The 16,022-nt window shown below is 46.2% G+C and overlaps 1 protein-coding gene across 4 annotated transcripts in view; it reads right to left on the bottom strand.

The window, feature by feature from the left end:
- The window catches only part of TAMM41 (TAM41 mitochondrial translocator assembly and maintenance homolog), a 33,124-nt gene extending 17,334 nt beyond the window's left edge, over positions 1–15,790 (bottom strand). For 3 of the 4 annotated variants that reach the window (XR_013974958.1, XM_080913784.1, XM_080913786.1), the window contains exons 1-4: positions 15,577–15,790; positions 12,893–13,075; positions 9,568–9,660; positions 3,045–3,195 (exon numbers count right to left, since the gene is read on the bottom strand). Coding sequence is in view for 3 of the 4 variants with exons in the window: in XM_080913784.1 (XP_080769910.1) it covers positions 3,045–3,195; positions 9,568–9,660; positions 12,893–13,075; positions 15,577–15,711 (562 nt within the window). In the remaining variant the exon portion in view is untranslated. The remainder of the gene's footprint in view (positions 1–3,044; positions 3,196–9,567; positions 9,661–12,892; positions 13,076–15,576) is intronic. The other variant, XM_080913785.1, reaches the window with a different exon arrangement.
- Positions 15,791–16,022: the final 232 nt, after the last annotated feature.

The following is a 16,022-nucleotide window of genomic DNA, read 5'->3' as shown; positions in this document are numbered from 1 at the left end:
CAGTGCCCCAGCTTGAGGAAGTCTGTATTGCTCATAAAAATAATAGCAGTCATTTTTTTGAGTATCAGCTATCAATGAGATAGCCAGTATAGCTCTGTGTCATCTCATTGGAATTGTCTTTACAATACACACACACACACACACACACACACACAATTCTGTTTTACAAATAAAGTGGAGGGGGGCTTTGAAAGGGTTAAGCATCCACAGAAAGGCTACCAGCTACTAGATGAGGTGTGTTGGATTGGTAATCTCTGTGAGCCTCAGTTCTCCCATCTGTAGAATGGGGCAACAACACAATGCCCAAGTGAAAAGTCACTGTTAGATCAGTTATCACATCTATAATTACTGGGGGTTATTCCTGTTGTACAATAATAAATGCCTTTTTCTCCTGCCATAAGGCACAGGCTGTAGGCACACCAGCTGATCTCCCTGTCCTTTGTCTGTTTCATATGCTGGTATTTTTCTTTCATAAAGATTTAATTGTGTGTGTGCATGCATAAAGGTAGGTGCCTTTGGCATCAAGAAGAGGGTATTGGAATTATAGGCATTTATGTGTTCTGGGAATTGAACTCAGGTCCTTTACAGAAGGAGGAGGATCTGAGCCATCTCTGACCCTGTACAGCAGAATTTTATCTCCAGCTTTTTAAGGCAGGGATGCAGAATGGCCCAATGAATGCTACACCAGAATCCTTGCTGGAAACTAGTCATCTTAATGCTGCGAGCCTACATGAGAAAGCTTAAGGTGATCTGTCATTCACTGAAGTCTCTCTGCTGTTACTTCTCAGAACTACTTAAGGGCTTTGGTGGTTCTCCCCTCAACTTATTCCTTCCTCGATTCCCATTTGTGTGAATGCAGCCAGCAAAATGGTCCTCTGTGCCTCATCAACTGTACAGGCGTATGCTATTCCTGCTAATACTGGCTGAGCTTGCCTTTGCCAGTAAGTACTGGCAGGAACCTGTCCAACCAGTGTGCCGTCCCTCCCACCCCCAAGAAAAAACATTAAACTTCACAGCTTTCAACTTGGAAGACTTTTAAATGGGGCAATTTAAATGCTAGAACATTCTGAAAACTTGGGAGATTTGGGTATTTGCCAAAGGGATATAGGAACTGAGCGGTTCAAGGACTTGGGGTTCTCAGAAGCCCCGGAAAGTACAGGAGGAAACACAGCCCTTCAACACACTGCCTAAGGCAGATCACGGTGAGGTCTCACTGTACAGATGGATCTTCCCTCCTCCCCTGAGCTCCAGAAGAAAAACCAGCCACAGGGTCGGGAAAGTTCGAATGTTCACTTAAGGAAATGAGGGTCAGGAACGGCGATGCCTGCCTATAATCCTAGGAGGTAGAGGCGGGCGGTGACGAAGTTAAAGGCACCAGCCTCATGCCCAGAGCTCCACTACAGAGCAAGTTCAAGGCTAGCTGATGTTATAGGAGACATGGTCTCCAAACAAATATATTTCTAAAAGGTGAGGACCTGGAGCTCAGTGTTAGAGTATGTGTTCTGAAGGCAGGAGGCCCTGGGCTCTATTCCCAGAAGCAAAAAAAAAAAAAAAAAAAAAAAAAAGGAGGAAGAAAAAAAAAGAGGAGGAAAAGAGTCCACAAACAGGTGAAGACTGTTATATAAACTGATAAACCCCAAGGTTCCCATTTAATGATAAGTACTCCATTGTAGATAGATCCACATAGCATGATGGTAGCATTCATTGTGGGACAGTGGAGTGACTGCAGAGCTCTGGGCCACAGACAGAAGTCTTGCATTAGCCACAATCAGCCAGGCACACAGGACTTGGGCCCTTTTTTTTTCCATCTCACAGTTTGGAGGGAAAATTGGGCTAATAAGAGGCTCTTTCCCACTTGGTGCTCTCAGGCCCATTCGTGTGGTGTGCAGACTACTCGGCCTCTGTGTCCTCATGGAGGCAGGATGCTGCCAGACACGGTGAGAGGCAGCCGGGGGGAGCTGAGCCCATTTCCTCTCTCTGCAGTGGCAATTACAGCTGTGCAGTGATGAACGAGTTTTAGATAGACTGGAGACCCCCCACACCCCCAGGCCCTCACAGCCGTACGTTTCCACCAAACCTTATCTGCACTGGGCTTCGGGGAGTAAGCACACGCTGCTGTGCACTCTGGGCTCCTGACTTAAACACTGGGAAATGGTATCTAATGAGTCGTTTTCAAGCCCTTCCTTCTTTGTGTGGTGTGAGTCCGTTGCTCTGCCTGTATGCTTAGCCCTCAAACTAAAAAACAAGCAAACTAACTACATTTAAATGTATGTAGTGTGTGTGTGTATGTGAGAGAGAGAGAGAGAGAGAGAGAGAGAGAGAGAGAGAGAGAGAGAGAGAGAGAGACTAACAGACACCCTTACACACCAAGCCACCTGCTGGCTGGCTATAAACAACTTTTCTAATGTCCATAAGACCTGTGTGTGCATATGGTGCTGGGACGGCACCAGAGCATACGGGAAGGGCTCTAGGTTTCCCTGTAAAGGGAGGCTTGCAGAGAGAACCTCACTACACTGAGATGACCAACAACTGTGATATCCCCATGCAGCTGAGGTGAGACAGGGCTCTGCCCTCTCAGGTTACCCTCTTGACTTTACTGGGGCTTCGCCAACATGGAGGGACACAGCGAAAAGAAAAGTGAGCATTTAGACAAGAAGCACACAGAGAAATCAATGGAGGAGAAAGAAGAACCTTCAGTATAAGTGCAGAAAGCAGTGGACTTTGAGGGCCTGCCACCCTGTCACTGGTTCCATGACGTGCAGGGTGAGAGTCCTACGTGGTGAATAAGCCGGAGACAGTGTGAGAAGCAGCAGGGCATGCACACAGGCTGCACACATGCAGACGTCACTGGAGGCAGAGACCACTGCTGCCATAAGGAGACACAAACTGGGATTCCTGGAGGAGGACCAGCCATCCATTAACTGGCTAGAAATACTTGTGCTGGGCCACACCCCAAATGCACTAACAGCTGTCTGGGTATGAGGCTGATACTGTATACTCTCTGGAAGTCTCCCTGGGGGTGGTGGGGGATGCGCCCTACAAACCTGAATAGGAGAGCCCAGCGATCTCTATGAATAGGTCTTCTTCGGAGAAGCTTTCGGGCAGCATGAGGCAGGCGGTGGTCACCGCGCTCTTCAGGTTTCTATCCAAGGCAGTTCTAAGAACCACGTTCTCACCCAGCGATACAATCTTCACCTGGCAAAAGCAGACAGTTAGGAAGTGGCATTGCAGAAGCAGGCATGGCTCAAGCACTGACTATCCCTTCTGTCTACCATCAACCATAAACCCAGTGACACGACGCCATCATGATTCTTAACGAAAGACTCCAGAGTCGCCTGCTGAATGTCAAAGTCAGAGAAATTGTGACACAGGGGGAAAAAAGAAAACAATTCAAGGGAAACAAAATTAATATTCTTATTTTTAAAATTCATATTATATATGTTTGCCTCTCTGCATGTAAGCACATGTAACATGTGCATGCTGTGTCTGCAGAGACCAGAAGAGGGTGTCTGATGCCCTGGAATTGGAGTTACAGGTGGTTGTGAGGCCCCGAATGGTTGCTGGGAATAGAGCTCAGGTCCTCTGGAAGAATAAATAGCCAGAGCTCTTAACCGCATCTCTCCACCCCCCAATATTCTTAAACGAGGAAACTCACCATAGGCTCTGGAAAGGCACAAATGTCTGGGAGAATTACGCTTCAACATTTTATTACTTCATTGTTCTCTTACATAGATTTATGCTTGATCAAGTAACAAGAAACAAAACCAGCTCTAAAGGTACAATCACGGGGCTAGAGAGATGGTTCAGAGGTTTAGGATTTAATTCTAGCACTATACCAGGTGGCTCACAGCTCTATAACATTCACACATACACATAAATAAAAATAAAGGAAACACTGACAAAGGGGTTTGAAGCTGTCTGGGGTGAAGCCTGAGGCATTTATCAACCGTGTGAGCCTGGGGCCAGTCACTGAGTTCTCAGGAGTCAAGTCCAGATCCAAATCTATCCAAAGAGCCACCACACAGGCGTGATCAAGCCCACAGGCCGCTGTGCTTGCTTAATGAAAGAGCCTTTTCCTTCCAATGCAGCAGGAGCTACTGCCTGACTCCACGTGATGGCACACGGCACCTAGTCTGCTCTGAGACAGTTTTCAAGCCTGGTTAACAGGATCTTTCCAGTCCCCAGCTCTGCTGTTTTCTAACTCTGTGACAACAGGCACAATAGTGAGCAAGAAAATGGTCTTAACAGGAATTGCACACGTTGGTTGGCGGTCTCGAGCCTCTGGGTTCCTTTGCAGACCAGAACCTTCTCTGGTTTTACCTCCCTAGCATTAATGGCAGTTTTTCTTCATGTCTTCTTAGGCAGGCCCAGGAGAGCCCTGAAAATAAGCCAAACAATCTACCTTAAAGACAGGGTCTCACCATGTAACTTTGACTGGCCTGGAACTTGCTATGTACCAGGCTGGCTTCAAACTCAAAGACCCTCCTTGCTCTGCCTCCTGAGGACTAAATAAAGGCAGGTGCCACCATGCTCTACTCTTTGATATTGAGAATATGGTCTTGGAGCCCAGGAAAGCCCTGGTCTTGTGGTGATATGACCCCACTGGCCCTTAAGTGCTGAGGTTACAGGATCGTGCTACCTCTTATAAATAGTGGAACTATTTATAACATTCAAGCCTCATACACCGCAGGTGAGGCAAAGCCATTTGACTCAACACACCTCTTCCGCCCTCCCGATGAGAACATAATAGTCCATAATTAAGTGTTTCAACACTTGGTGAGTTTAGTGTCACTGCATTCATGGAGTAAAAGGAAACAGTGTAGGGCAGCCTAAAGCTGAGAGTTGAAGATTCAGCAAAACAGAGGTGAAGCCTATGCTAGGAAACCAAGTCCCACGAGTTTGGGCTTTTCCTCATGGATTTAGTCAGGTACTTCTCATTTTGACAGATGATAAAACAACCCCCCCCCTTTTTTCTTCAGTGCTAAGGAATGGATCCACATCCAGGCATCTTATCCTTTAGCCACACCCTCATGCCTCCATTTTAGCGTTCTAAAATAACTCCTATTATCACTCCCTACCTTTAATGTGTGAATGTGTGTGTATGTTCACATGTGGAGATCAGAGGATAGCTTGAGGGAGTCTATTCTCCCCCTTCCACTATGTAGGTTCCAGAAGTCAAACTTGTTCATTACCCACCGAGCCACCTCACCAGAATTTTCCCTAGCTCTCTCAAACCTTGCATTCCACATGAAATCCCTGAGAGAAAACAGCCCAGGTCTAGTGGGCTCCCAATCTGCCCCATGATGCCTCACAATATCCATATTCCCATTCTTACTGTCATCTACCAGATCCTTCTTAATAGTGTCGTCATATCTCCTTTGTGGACATTTCTGTGGCTTTTACAGAGAAGCTATTTTGGGAAGTGAATACCTCAAACACGCAAAGAAGTGAGTAACCTTGGGCGTCTTTTCCTGGTTAACAAAACACCACTTGTTCTCCGAGATGGCTGCCCCTGCTTGCGCTGTCAGAGAGCAGTCTGCTTGCTATTTGAGGTTAAGCGAGTGAAAATAAAAGCATCCTTACTCAAGGGGAAAATGTGCAGATCTGGTTCTCCAGCGAAAGGTGAACTAGGACCTCGTCCCTGTAGCAGGGCTATTTGTTGTTCAGAGTGAAAAGCAGCAAGCGTTTGGGACCCCGCCAGAGAGGCCTGGGAAAAGGAGAAAGTCCTCACATTTGTGAATAGCTGTTTGTACCTACTGGGAACACTCTGACCTGGACTGCACACACGGCATTAGCAATCCTGCCTGCAGGGAGGAAGGGTCTTTCAAAGGCGATATTTGTGAGCACCTTTCAGTCAGGAAAAAGGAGAGTTAGGGGAGGGAAACGCGGTGACTGCAGAGTCTACTTGAAGTGCAGAGTGAGCTTTTAGTCTCAAAGAACCCAGGCCTGCAGCCCTGTGACACTGGGCTCCCACCTGGACACTGCCATTAACACCAGGGCAGGGACTGCTCTAAGCTGTCACTGTTTGAAACCACGAAGGCTGGAGACTGGTCTACCTGCTGGACTGAGGGCTCTTTGGACAACTGATGATGTTGGGGTCTCCATTTTTATTCCTTCAGCATGCACAGAGGAAACTTGGCTGCCTTCTGAGTCATTAAATGAACTGCCCAGTCTTTGCATTTCAAAGGCGAGATGCCCAAAAGCTGGCTCACAATCGTGCAGAGCCAGAACTTGTAACCAGTCTCCCAATTCCTAGTTTGTTGGGGTTTTTCTATCCTCAGAATGTAAATCAACAAATTTACAACATGGCAAAATCACCTAAGGGTAAACTTACTAAAAACAAAACCAAAAAACCCACTCAATTTTATGCTTTACACAGACCCATCATATGGCCTGTGGATATTTTCTAAATAATTACTTTATAATTTTTGGGACAGTGCACATTTTTTAACCCTGGCTGGTTTAAATGCTAGGTAGACCAGGCTAGCCTGAAATTCAGAGTTCCACCTTTCTCTGCATCCTCAGAACTGGGATTAAAAGCGAGTACTTCCATGCCTAGCTCCATGAGACACTTCAAATTCCATGATTCTGGAAAAAAACCTGTTGTAGGGTTTGGGATATGGCTCAATGTTAGCCTTCTGAGTTCCAGGCCCTGTACTATGCATGGGTACACCCACAGCGCAAGGGACTCAGAACTGAAAGCTGTCCAGGAAATAAAATAGGCATCTTCTCAACTGTAAAGGAAGCTGACAGGAAAGTATAATATAAAAGTTTTATTTATATTTTTTCTTTTTTATGATACAGGGTCTTACTATGTAGTCCTGGCTGTCCTGGAACTCAGAGATCCACCTGCCCTCATCTGAGAAGTGGGTTAAAGGCATGCACCACCATGCCAAGCACAGGTAATAAAAGTTTAATTTACAGTCAACTCCCTCTAGAAATGCCCATCTTTTCAAATCCTTCATATTCCTTTTGAACACTTGCTAGTGGGTGAGAAATCCCCTTTCAATTTGCAAGCCCCAGTCACTCTGGAAGCTTTAGATAACATGATCTGATACAATGTCTTTTAAAACATAAAGGCGAGGAGTTCACATAGTTCAGAATTCTTTTTTTAAGACACTGCTCACTTTTCTTGTAGAAGATGCCGCCTTTGTTCAAGTGTCAAAAGTGTTTGCTGCCACCTACAGGTAAAAAGTTTGACTGTGGATTCTAATGGGAAGAGGTAGGCAGATTTATTCCCACAGGAGAGCCAAGGAGATGGGAGGGAAGGGGTGGGGAGGGGAGGACAGAGAAGGGGAGGGCACTGACATACCAGCATCAGTGATTTACGTCAAAATACTTATTTATCTTTAACGTGTATGAGTAAGTTTTACATCCATTAGGAACACATACCATATGTGCATACTGCCCAAGGAGACCAGATGTCAGCCCCTTGGGAAGAACAGACAGTTGTGGCCCCCAATCTCAGGACACGAGCTGAGCACAAAGGAGGCTCTAGGGCTCTAGGTTTAACCTCTAGCATAACAGACAACTCAGAAGCCATTGTTTACTTTGTGAGTCCATTGTATTTTTGGTTTCTAAAAGCTACTGAAAAAAAGCTTACTTTAAAGGGCTGGAGAGATGGCTCAGCAGTTAAGGGCACTGGCTGCTCTTCCAGTACCCACACGGTCTCTAACACCAGTTCCAAAGGAACAGACAACATCTTCTGGTCCCTAGGGGCACTGCATACTTGTGGTGCACAGACATGCATGTAGGCAAAACACCCATTTACAGAAAATAAAAAATAACTCTTGAAAAAGTTTTAAAGTATTCCTGGCAAAAGTATAGTAAAGACACATTTGTACACATACATTTTGGTTCAATTTCCTTTTATGTACAAGTAACAGCCAGCCAAGAACACTGAGAGGGAAACAGCACTTCTGAGTTTCTCTACATCAGACACTTGGGAATGTTCGTCCACAGGTGGACTAGCCTGAGGTGGGGGAGGCCTAGCCAGCGAGCGGCCAGCAGACATCTGAAGACTAGGTATGCCGGGTTCTAAAAGCTGAGCCTTTTCGAGCAAACAACCCTGCTTCTAATTTCCAGGCAGGGCAGGATTCTTACCTCCACTGTCTAGGTGGGAGATTTAAGATTGAGAGACAAAACCCAGCTGTGTAAGTTCACACGGAGGGAGCTAGTGGCAGAAGACAGACCTGAGGCGTCTCGTTTTACTCCCACAACTGCCCTACTGAGCTGCAGAGTTTGCAAAAGCAGACATGCCTCAAGAAAAAAACAAAACAAAAAAACCAAACCACCGAAACCAAATCCTAGACATCTCCCAGGGGCAGAGCACCCGCTGTTCACACTCACGGGACACGACACTGCTGTACACCTGCAGTCCTGCTACTCTGGGGAACATGATAGGACCATGTCTCAAGGAAAAGCAAAGCAAGAAACAGGAAGAAAACTTGGGACAGAAAATGGGTATTTTTGGTTTCTAAAATTTGTTTTCTAAAAAACCTTTATTTGTAGTAATTTCCTCAACGTCGGGTTTTGCTAGTTATAGGACCTTGAGATGATGTGATTGTGAAGCAAAAAATGATTTCTTGTGAATATCCGTGAAACAGTTTCTGTGTGCCTACTGCCCTAGGACATTTAAAACTGTCTATCCCGGAACAGTGGTGACACTCAGCCACACAGTGTCAACCAGCTTGCATTGGGCCCTGGGTTCGCACACATTCCAGCTCAAGCAGAAACTACAGAACACAGGGAAAGCACCACTGTGTGTTTCTCTAAACACATGCATGTGTAATATGCACACTCATGTGTAAGAGGCACATGAGTGTGTCACACTGCTCCACAGACACAGTTATGGCCATGTTAATGCGTGTGAGTGTTTTAGTGGAATATATGTATGTGTACCATTTGCATTCCCAGTACATGAGGTCAGAAGATGGCTTCAGATTCCCTGGAAATGAAGTTACAAATGTCTGTGAGGAACCATGTGGGTTTGGGAACTGAACTCAAGTCTTCCAGAAGAGCAGCCAGTGCTTTTAACCACATTCTCTCTCCAGATGGCTGTTCTGTTGTCTGTGACTGATAAATTCCCAGCCTTTTCTGAGTTACTCAGTCTCCAGCACCCCTTTGCTTCCTGGAATTGGGCAGGAGAGCCCCCTCATCACATGACTGGTTCCTTTGGTAATCAGCCCTATCATGAAGCTAAGCAGAGGCTCACCCAGCGTCATCAGCTTGGCAGTGTGGTTCAGAGGTAAGAGCCATGGTATCTTTGTTCTATCCAGGAATTTCAAGGGTTTAGGAACCCTCTGACAGGAGCCAGGACAGAAGCCACTATGTGTCTTGTGTGCATATTGCATGCATAAAGATGTATGTACACATGTTATGTATATCATCATGTTAGGGCACAACATCACAGGGTAGTCTCTTTACAGTGGGGATAATGAGCATCACGGAGGGTAAGATGATCTACCTGTATTTCTATTTCCTGGAATTCCATATTTATGAGCTCATAAAGATCAAGTGAGGTCAAGTTCACAGACAACTGTGGCACCCTGAAGGGCACAGACTCACCGGCTTTTGGAGGCGCCCAGCGATATATAGGTTATTCCAGTTCAGAAGGTCCTCAATCAGAGTGCCAGTGCTAATGACCCCATATTTGATAAGCTGAAAGAGAAGACACGGACATGACAAAAGGCAAGCTACCAGGTTGCTGCTTCCACAAGCAGCCCTAAGGGAGTGGCCGAGGGCTTGTCCAGGAGTAGGATGCTGAACTCCTAAGCAACTTAAAACACCTACCCCTCAAAACCCCACATCTTGCTAGGTGTTGTTGGTGCACGCCTTTAGTCCCAGCACTCAGAAGGCAGAGGCAGGAAGACCTCTGAGTTCGAGGCCAGCCTGGTCTACAGAGTGAGTTCCACGATAGCCAAAACTACACAGAGAAACTGGGTCTTGGAAAAACAAAAACCCCCCTCCCCAAACAAAGAAAACAGAACAAACAAACAAACAAAAAGAAAACCCACATGTCTATCAAAACTGCCCAGAGATTTAGTGCCAAGACTGACCTGGCTCCCAAGGTATCAGAGGTGAGATGACCAGTACTTTAAATATGTATGATTGTTAAAGGCAGAGCGGCTCTTAGACACCATCTAGTATAAATCCACAATGCTAGATCCTCCCAGTTTCAGAAGTGATGACTCAGGTAATGTTCCTCATTTGAGAAATAAGAATCTGAGTACCAGGGACCAGTGAAAGAATTCAGTAGGTAAAGCTGCTTGCAGCCAATCCTGATGACTTTGAGTGTGAGCCTGGAACCCATAAGATGGAAAGAGATAACTGAATTCTACCAGTTGTCTTCTGACTGAAATGCACACACACACACACACACACACACACACACACACAGAGAGAGAGAGAGAGAGAGAGAGAGAGAGACAGACAGACAAACAGACAGACATACAGAGAGACAGAGAATAAATCTTAAATAGAAACTGAGGTCCAATGACAGTAATGGTAAGTCACGGTGACACTGCAGAGTGTGAGCTAGTCCCTGCAGCTGGGCACAGTAATGCATACCCCCAGTCCCTGCAGCTGGGCACAGTAATGCATGCCCCCTAGTCCCTGCAGCTGGGCACAGTAATGCATGCCCCCTAATCCCTGCAGCTGGGCACAGTAATGCATGCCCCCAGTCCCTGCAGCTGGGCACAGTAATGTATGCCCCCTAGTCCCTGCAGCTGGGCACAGTAATGCATGCCCCCTAGTCCCTGCAGCTGGGCACAGTAATGCATGCCCCCTAGTCCCTGCAGCTGGGCACAGTAATGCATGCCCACAGTTCCTGCAGCTGGGCACAGTAATGCATGCCCACAGGCCTGCTATCCCAGAACCTGGTGGAATACTGGAATGCTTGAACCCAGGAGTAGTTTGGGGCCAGCCTGGATGACAAAGTGTCTCAAATAACAGACAACCCTAAGGGGTTAACAACTATACCCCAGAATTGCATCCTGGTCTTCTAATATTCTTTGCATTACAAAATATTAGAATTCTTCTTTCATTAAAATTTTCACTGGGGCTGAAGAGATGGTCCAGCGGTAATCAGTTAAGAGTACTGATTGCTCTTCTAGAGGTCCTGAGTTCAATTTCTAGAAACCACATGGTGGCTCTATTGGGATTTGATGCTCTCGTCTGGGGTGTCTGAAGACAGCTACAGTATACTATTATTATTCATAAAACAAGTAAGTAATTCTTTAAAAAAAAAAAGTGCTTCACTGGCCTTTTCCTGACAGTGACTTTCAGTGTTGTTAGTCTTCCAAATGATGACAATTACAAATTAACATCCAAACATGAAAACCCCCAGACAAGGCCATTACCAAAATAATTTGTATGAAATTCTAACTTGGATCTCCCAGCTTACTAATTGTGTTAACAAATATCTAAGTAGACTTCTCAGACTGTAAATATTTTAAAAGTAGCTATCAAATTTCAATTAGAGAGCACAGATGCTGTGGCACACAATCACACACAAACGTGGTTACATGAACTTGTAATGATTGGAAATGACTTATCAAAGACAGGCTTGGCAGATTATTAATTATGAAGAGAGAACACACCAAAGGAAGCATGAGCCTGTGCTGCTTTGGACAAGTGGCAGCCAGGAGGCCCCAGGGACACTGCAGGACTGGAAATTCAGGGAACTGTCACGTGCTGCGTGGCCTTACAAAGTCACTTCCCCTCTCTGAACTGAGGTTTCCTTTACCGTATAGAGCAGCAGGCAGGTACACAAAGGACCAGCAAAGCTAATGCATATCTGGGTGTGGTGTGTACACTTTTAATCCCAGCACTCTGGAGGCAGAGGCAGGTGGATCTCTGAGTTTGAGGCCAGCCTGGTCTACAGTACAATTTCTCAGACAGCCAGGGCTACACAGAGAAACCCTGTCTCAAAACACAAAACAAAAAAACCCCAGCACAGTAAAAATAAAGAAGAAAAGTTAAGGCGTGCCTTTAAGGTGATGGGTGTCCCACTGCACAGGCCGACAACCATGCCTCTGCTCTTTACAGCCTGGACCTTTGACCAACGGTAGGGTCATTACCTGGGGCTTGTCAAATATGCAGAATCTCAGGTTCCATCCCAGACCAACTGAATCTGGACCTGCATTTTAACACGATCCCCAGGAGACTCACACACCTGTAAAGGTTAGACTGCCCTAAGCAATCGGTATTAGTGTTGGCACAGGCAAACCCACAGGTCATCCCTGACCCTATCTCCCACCTCCCCAGTTGCCCTCCGAGAAACTAGGATGTTTTATTTAATTTGATCCCTCTTCATTCTGGGATCAAATCCTGGACCTAGGTAAGTACTCGGTCACTAATCACTAAGCTACATCGCCAGTGCCTGACGTGCTATGTAAAACAGGTAGAGCTCCTGACATAATAAGACAATCTATTTTGGGAGGATCCAGATATCTTACCTGTCCTCTAACATGCAACTCTCAAATCCTACCCACCTACAGACACCAAAACTTCCATTCCATCATGTGACATCACATGCTCTCAGTCACCTGACACCCTCTTTACTATAGTACCTGTTCCTCCTCTTAGATGACATCACGCTCTATCCTGGCCCTCAGTGGTCCTGCTACTTCTCCAGACTCCCCGGACAGCAGCCCTCAAAATGTGCATCCCTACCCAGGACCCAATAAAGCAGTGTGGCCAACAGATTGAAACCTGAGAACTACTTGGCCAAAGGTCAAAGATAAGATAAAGTCAAATCATGGCAGCCATGCTCCAAGTAAAAGCTGGATGGGGTAAGGCTGTTTCCTGAGAATGTGGACATAATATTCTGCTGGGATTCTACTGCCAACTTACAAGCCCTCAGGTAAGGCCAAGGTGGGAAGGCCCTTACCTTCCCGTCACACATGATCAGGGGGTTGAAGTAGACTCCCGCACCGTAGTTATTCTGGACAGATGAGATGATTCTGGGCCCCAAGAGTTTGAGGAGAGAGTAGTGGCTCCAATTCTTCTTCAGATTCACTGCATGCCAGGCAACAGGGTCGTCCACTGTGAACACCAAATCTAACATGGGATTCTGGGAAAGTGAAGGAACAAAGAGTTCAGCACTACCACTTAACAAAACACCGGAGAACTAACTGAAAGTTCCAAAGTGCTACAGTATTACATTTTATGGTTAGAATTTTCTGACCATAAAATGGCTGTCTGCCATTAAAAACCTGAGCAGGTGTCACAGAGCAACTCGAACTTGCCTTCCATCTATACAAATAATGACATCACACATTCACTTACCATGTGTTATGTGTCAGCCCTTGTCTGATCGCTAGACATAGAATGACTTTGTTGATCTCCAAAATGATCCCACCAGGCAAGTATCCTATTCTAGTCATATTGGAAAGAAAAGGAAGGGCTGGGGGAAGCTGCAGAGCCTGAGGAGATCCAAGGAGAGGTGGCTCAGTGGTTAAGAGCACTGGCTACTCTTGCACAGGACCTGGGTTTGATGTGTCCCTGCACACACATGTTGGCTTGCAAATACCTTCTTTTGATTTCTATGGGCGCTAGGCATACATGTGGTCAACATACATTCACACAGGTAAAATACTCATACACACGAGTATTTAAAAAATATTAAGAAAAAAAAAAGCTGATAGGTTTCAGAGAACTCAAGAGCCCACTGCTAAAGATAGGCAAATTATGTTCAAGTTGACTCTACCTAGGAACGCTTAACATACCAACTTCACTCAGAACAAATTAGATCAAGAGAATAAGGAGGAAGGATTTTCCTTGGATGTGACATTTATGAGTTCTGAAGAATGTAAGAGGGAGGTGCAACATGGAGAAGTAACGCAGGAAGCACAGAAAAAGGTTGTCAGGTGAGTGGAAACTGTTCCCTACGGGGGGGGGGGGGGGGGGTGAGGCAGGTGTGTTCCAGAGCCCCACAGTTTGATGCTGGTGTAACAAAACTTACTCATGGAGTACTAAATGAGATCAGGGTGACTTTCCACATTAAAGAACTTTCCAGAGGAGCTGAATGGAGGGAGGAGAGCTTATTATACACGAGGAAATAAAATGGCATTATTAGCTCAGGCACTCTGGTTGTGGGAGAATACACCAGACTCATTGGCATGAATGTAGAGATGAAAAAGAGAAAAGAAGGGTCTTTTCTAGGGGAGAATCCTAGGTCAGCTCCAAGGAGAACTTCCCTGACAAACCCCAAGGTAGCTATCAGGAGGTTCAGGAATGCTACGGTTTCCCGGGTAGATCTTAAACTATGTGTGATATTATTTAAGATTTGGAGGTAACATGAACAGGGCACGGTTATGTGTATGTACAGATGTATGAGTCTATATGTTTGCAGGTCAGAGTCTGTTGCTCTCATCTGCCATGCAGTATGTTTTTCTGAGTCAGGGTCTCTTACTGACCTGGAACTTGTTAAGTATGCTGGAAGCCAGGAAGCTCCAGAGATTCACTCATTTCTGTCTCCCTAAGGCTGGGCTTACAAGTGGGTACCACAATGTCTGGGTGATGAATGATTGTAAAAAACTATAAATATGATAATGTATATGAAGTAACTGGACAACTCACAATTTCTTATATTCTCATGATCCATACTTTCCCATTATGTGGCCAAGTTAGAAAAAATAGGTAGGATACAGAAGAAATTCAAGAAACACTAGGAGGTGAATTTTAGGAGCTTAGCCCCAGGATATCCTACTGGAATCTGTACAGTGATCTCTGCAGACCAACTGAGACTTGTACTGCTGTTCTCAGTCAACTCTGGAGTAACAAGGCTTGATCCCAACTAGAATCTTGTTCAATGTGTTGAGCTGAATAAATGAGCTACCTGTCTGGGCTTTACACCCAGTTCATTCTGTATTTTTTCCTTGTCTTTGGATGGGAATTCCCAAAGTTGGTTTCGAATTAGTCACCTGGGATATTACACACTGCTAAAGTCCTAGGCCAATGAAATCAATCCATGTAGACAAAATCAGTCTTTGTATTTCTAAAAAGCTCTGGAAAACTCCAAAGGCTGAAGGCACTTCAGTAGGACCTGCTACTTTGTTTTCCCCTTCCTACCAAGTCTCTGCAATGCCACCACATCTTCATCACCGCTCCTGACATAGACTATTCGTCCCTCACGTATCCTATCAGCTCAGGCCGATGACAGATCAGCATCTAGTGGCACTTGCTGCCAAACCAGATAAACTGAGTTCAATCTACCATGTGACCCACGTGGCGCAAGGAGAGAAACAACTCCCTCAAGTCATCCTGTGACCTTCAAGTGTGCGCAGCGGTGCATGTGCGCTTGCTACATAACCACTAAGTAAATGTAAACATATATATTGGCCTAACCTTTAATTCCAGTACTGTGAGTTCGAGGTCAGCCTTCAGCCAACCCTGACCAAGAAAATCCAAATTCAGCTCACACTGAGGGACACTTTGGTAGGATGAACATTTTACTTGTTGGCCCATGGCGTGTCCGGGGCTCTGCAAGGATGGAAGGCACACGGGGACCGGCGAGGGTGAACAGGTGCCAGGCTTGGGACTGGGTCGGGGAAGAGGGAGCCCCGGACTCACCTCCTGGTGTGCATTAGGTCCTGCCTGGCGATACACCGCGGAGCCATAGGCGAAGGCCAAACTCACGTCCTCCGGAAAGTGAGCCAGAATCCTGCGCAGGCCCACGCCCGAGCTGTGCAGCGCCTGCAGCGCCATGGGCAGGCTGGCCCGCCGGTAGGGCCGAGGGTGCCGTACGGACCCTGCGCTCGCAATTCCCGGTCGTGCGGACCGCGCTTCCGCCCGGCCCCGCCCCTCCACGCACGCGCGCTTCAGAGCGGCAGCTGGCGACCAGCGGGGCGGCCGAGGCTCCGTGGCGCCCTCTAGCCAGCGGAGGAGCACACTGCATGTCCATCCTGGGACTTAACCTGCTATATAGAGTTTTGCAAATCTGTTTTAACACTCAAACCTCGAATGGTTATTAAAACATTTAATTAATTTAATCAATTAAATAATCCGTGTATTTAAGT

Source organism: Micromys minutus, assembly GCF_963924665.1.
Source record: "Micromys minutus genome assembly, chromosome: 3".
Classification (NCBI taxonomy): domain Eukaryota; kingdom Metazoa; phylum Chordata; class Mammalia; order Rodentia; family Muridae; genus Micromys; species Micromys minutus.
This window is presented reverse-complemented; position numbering and strand designations above follow the sequence as displayed.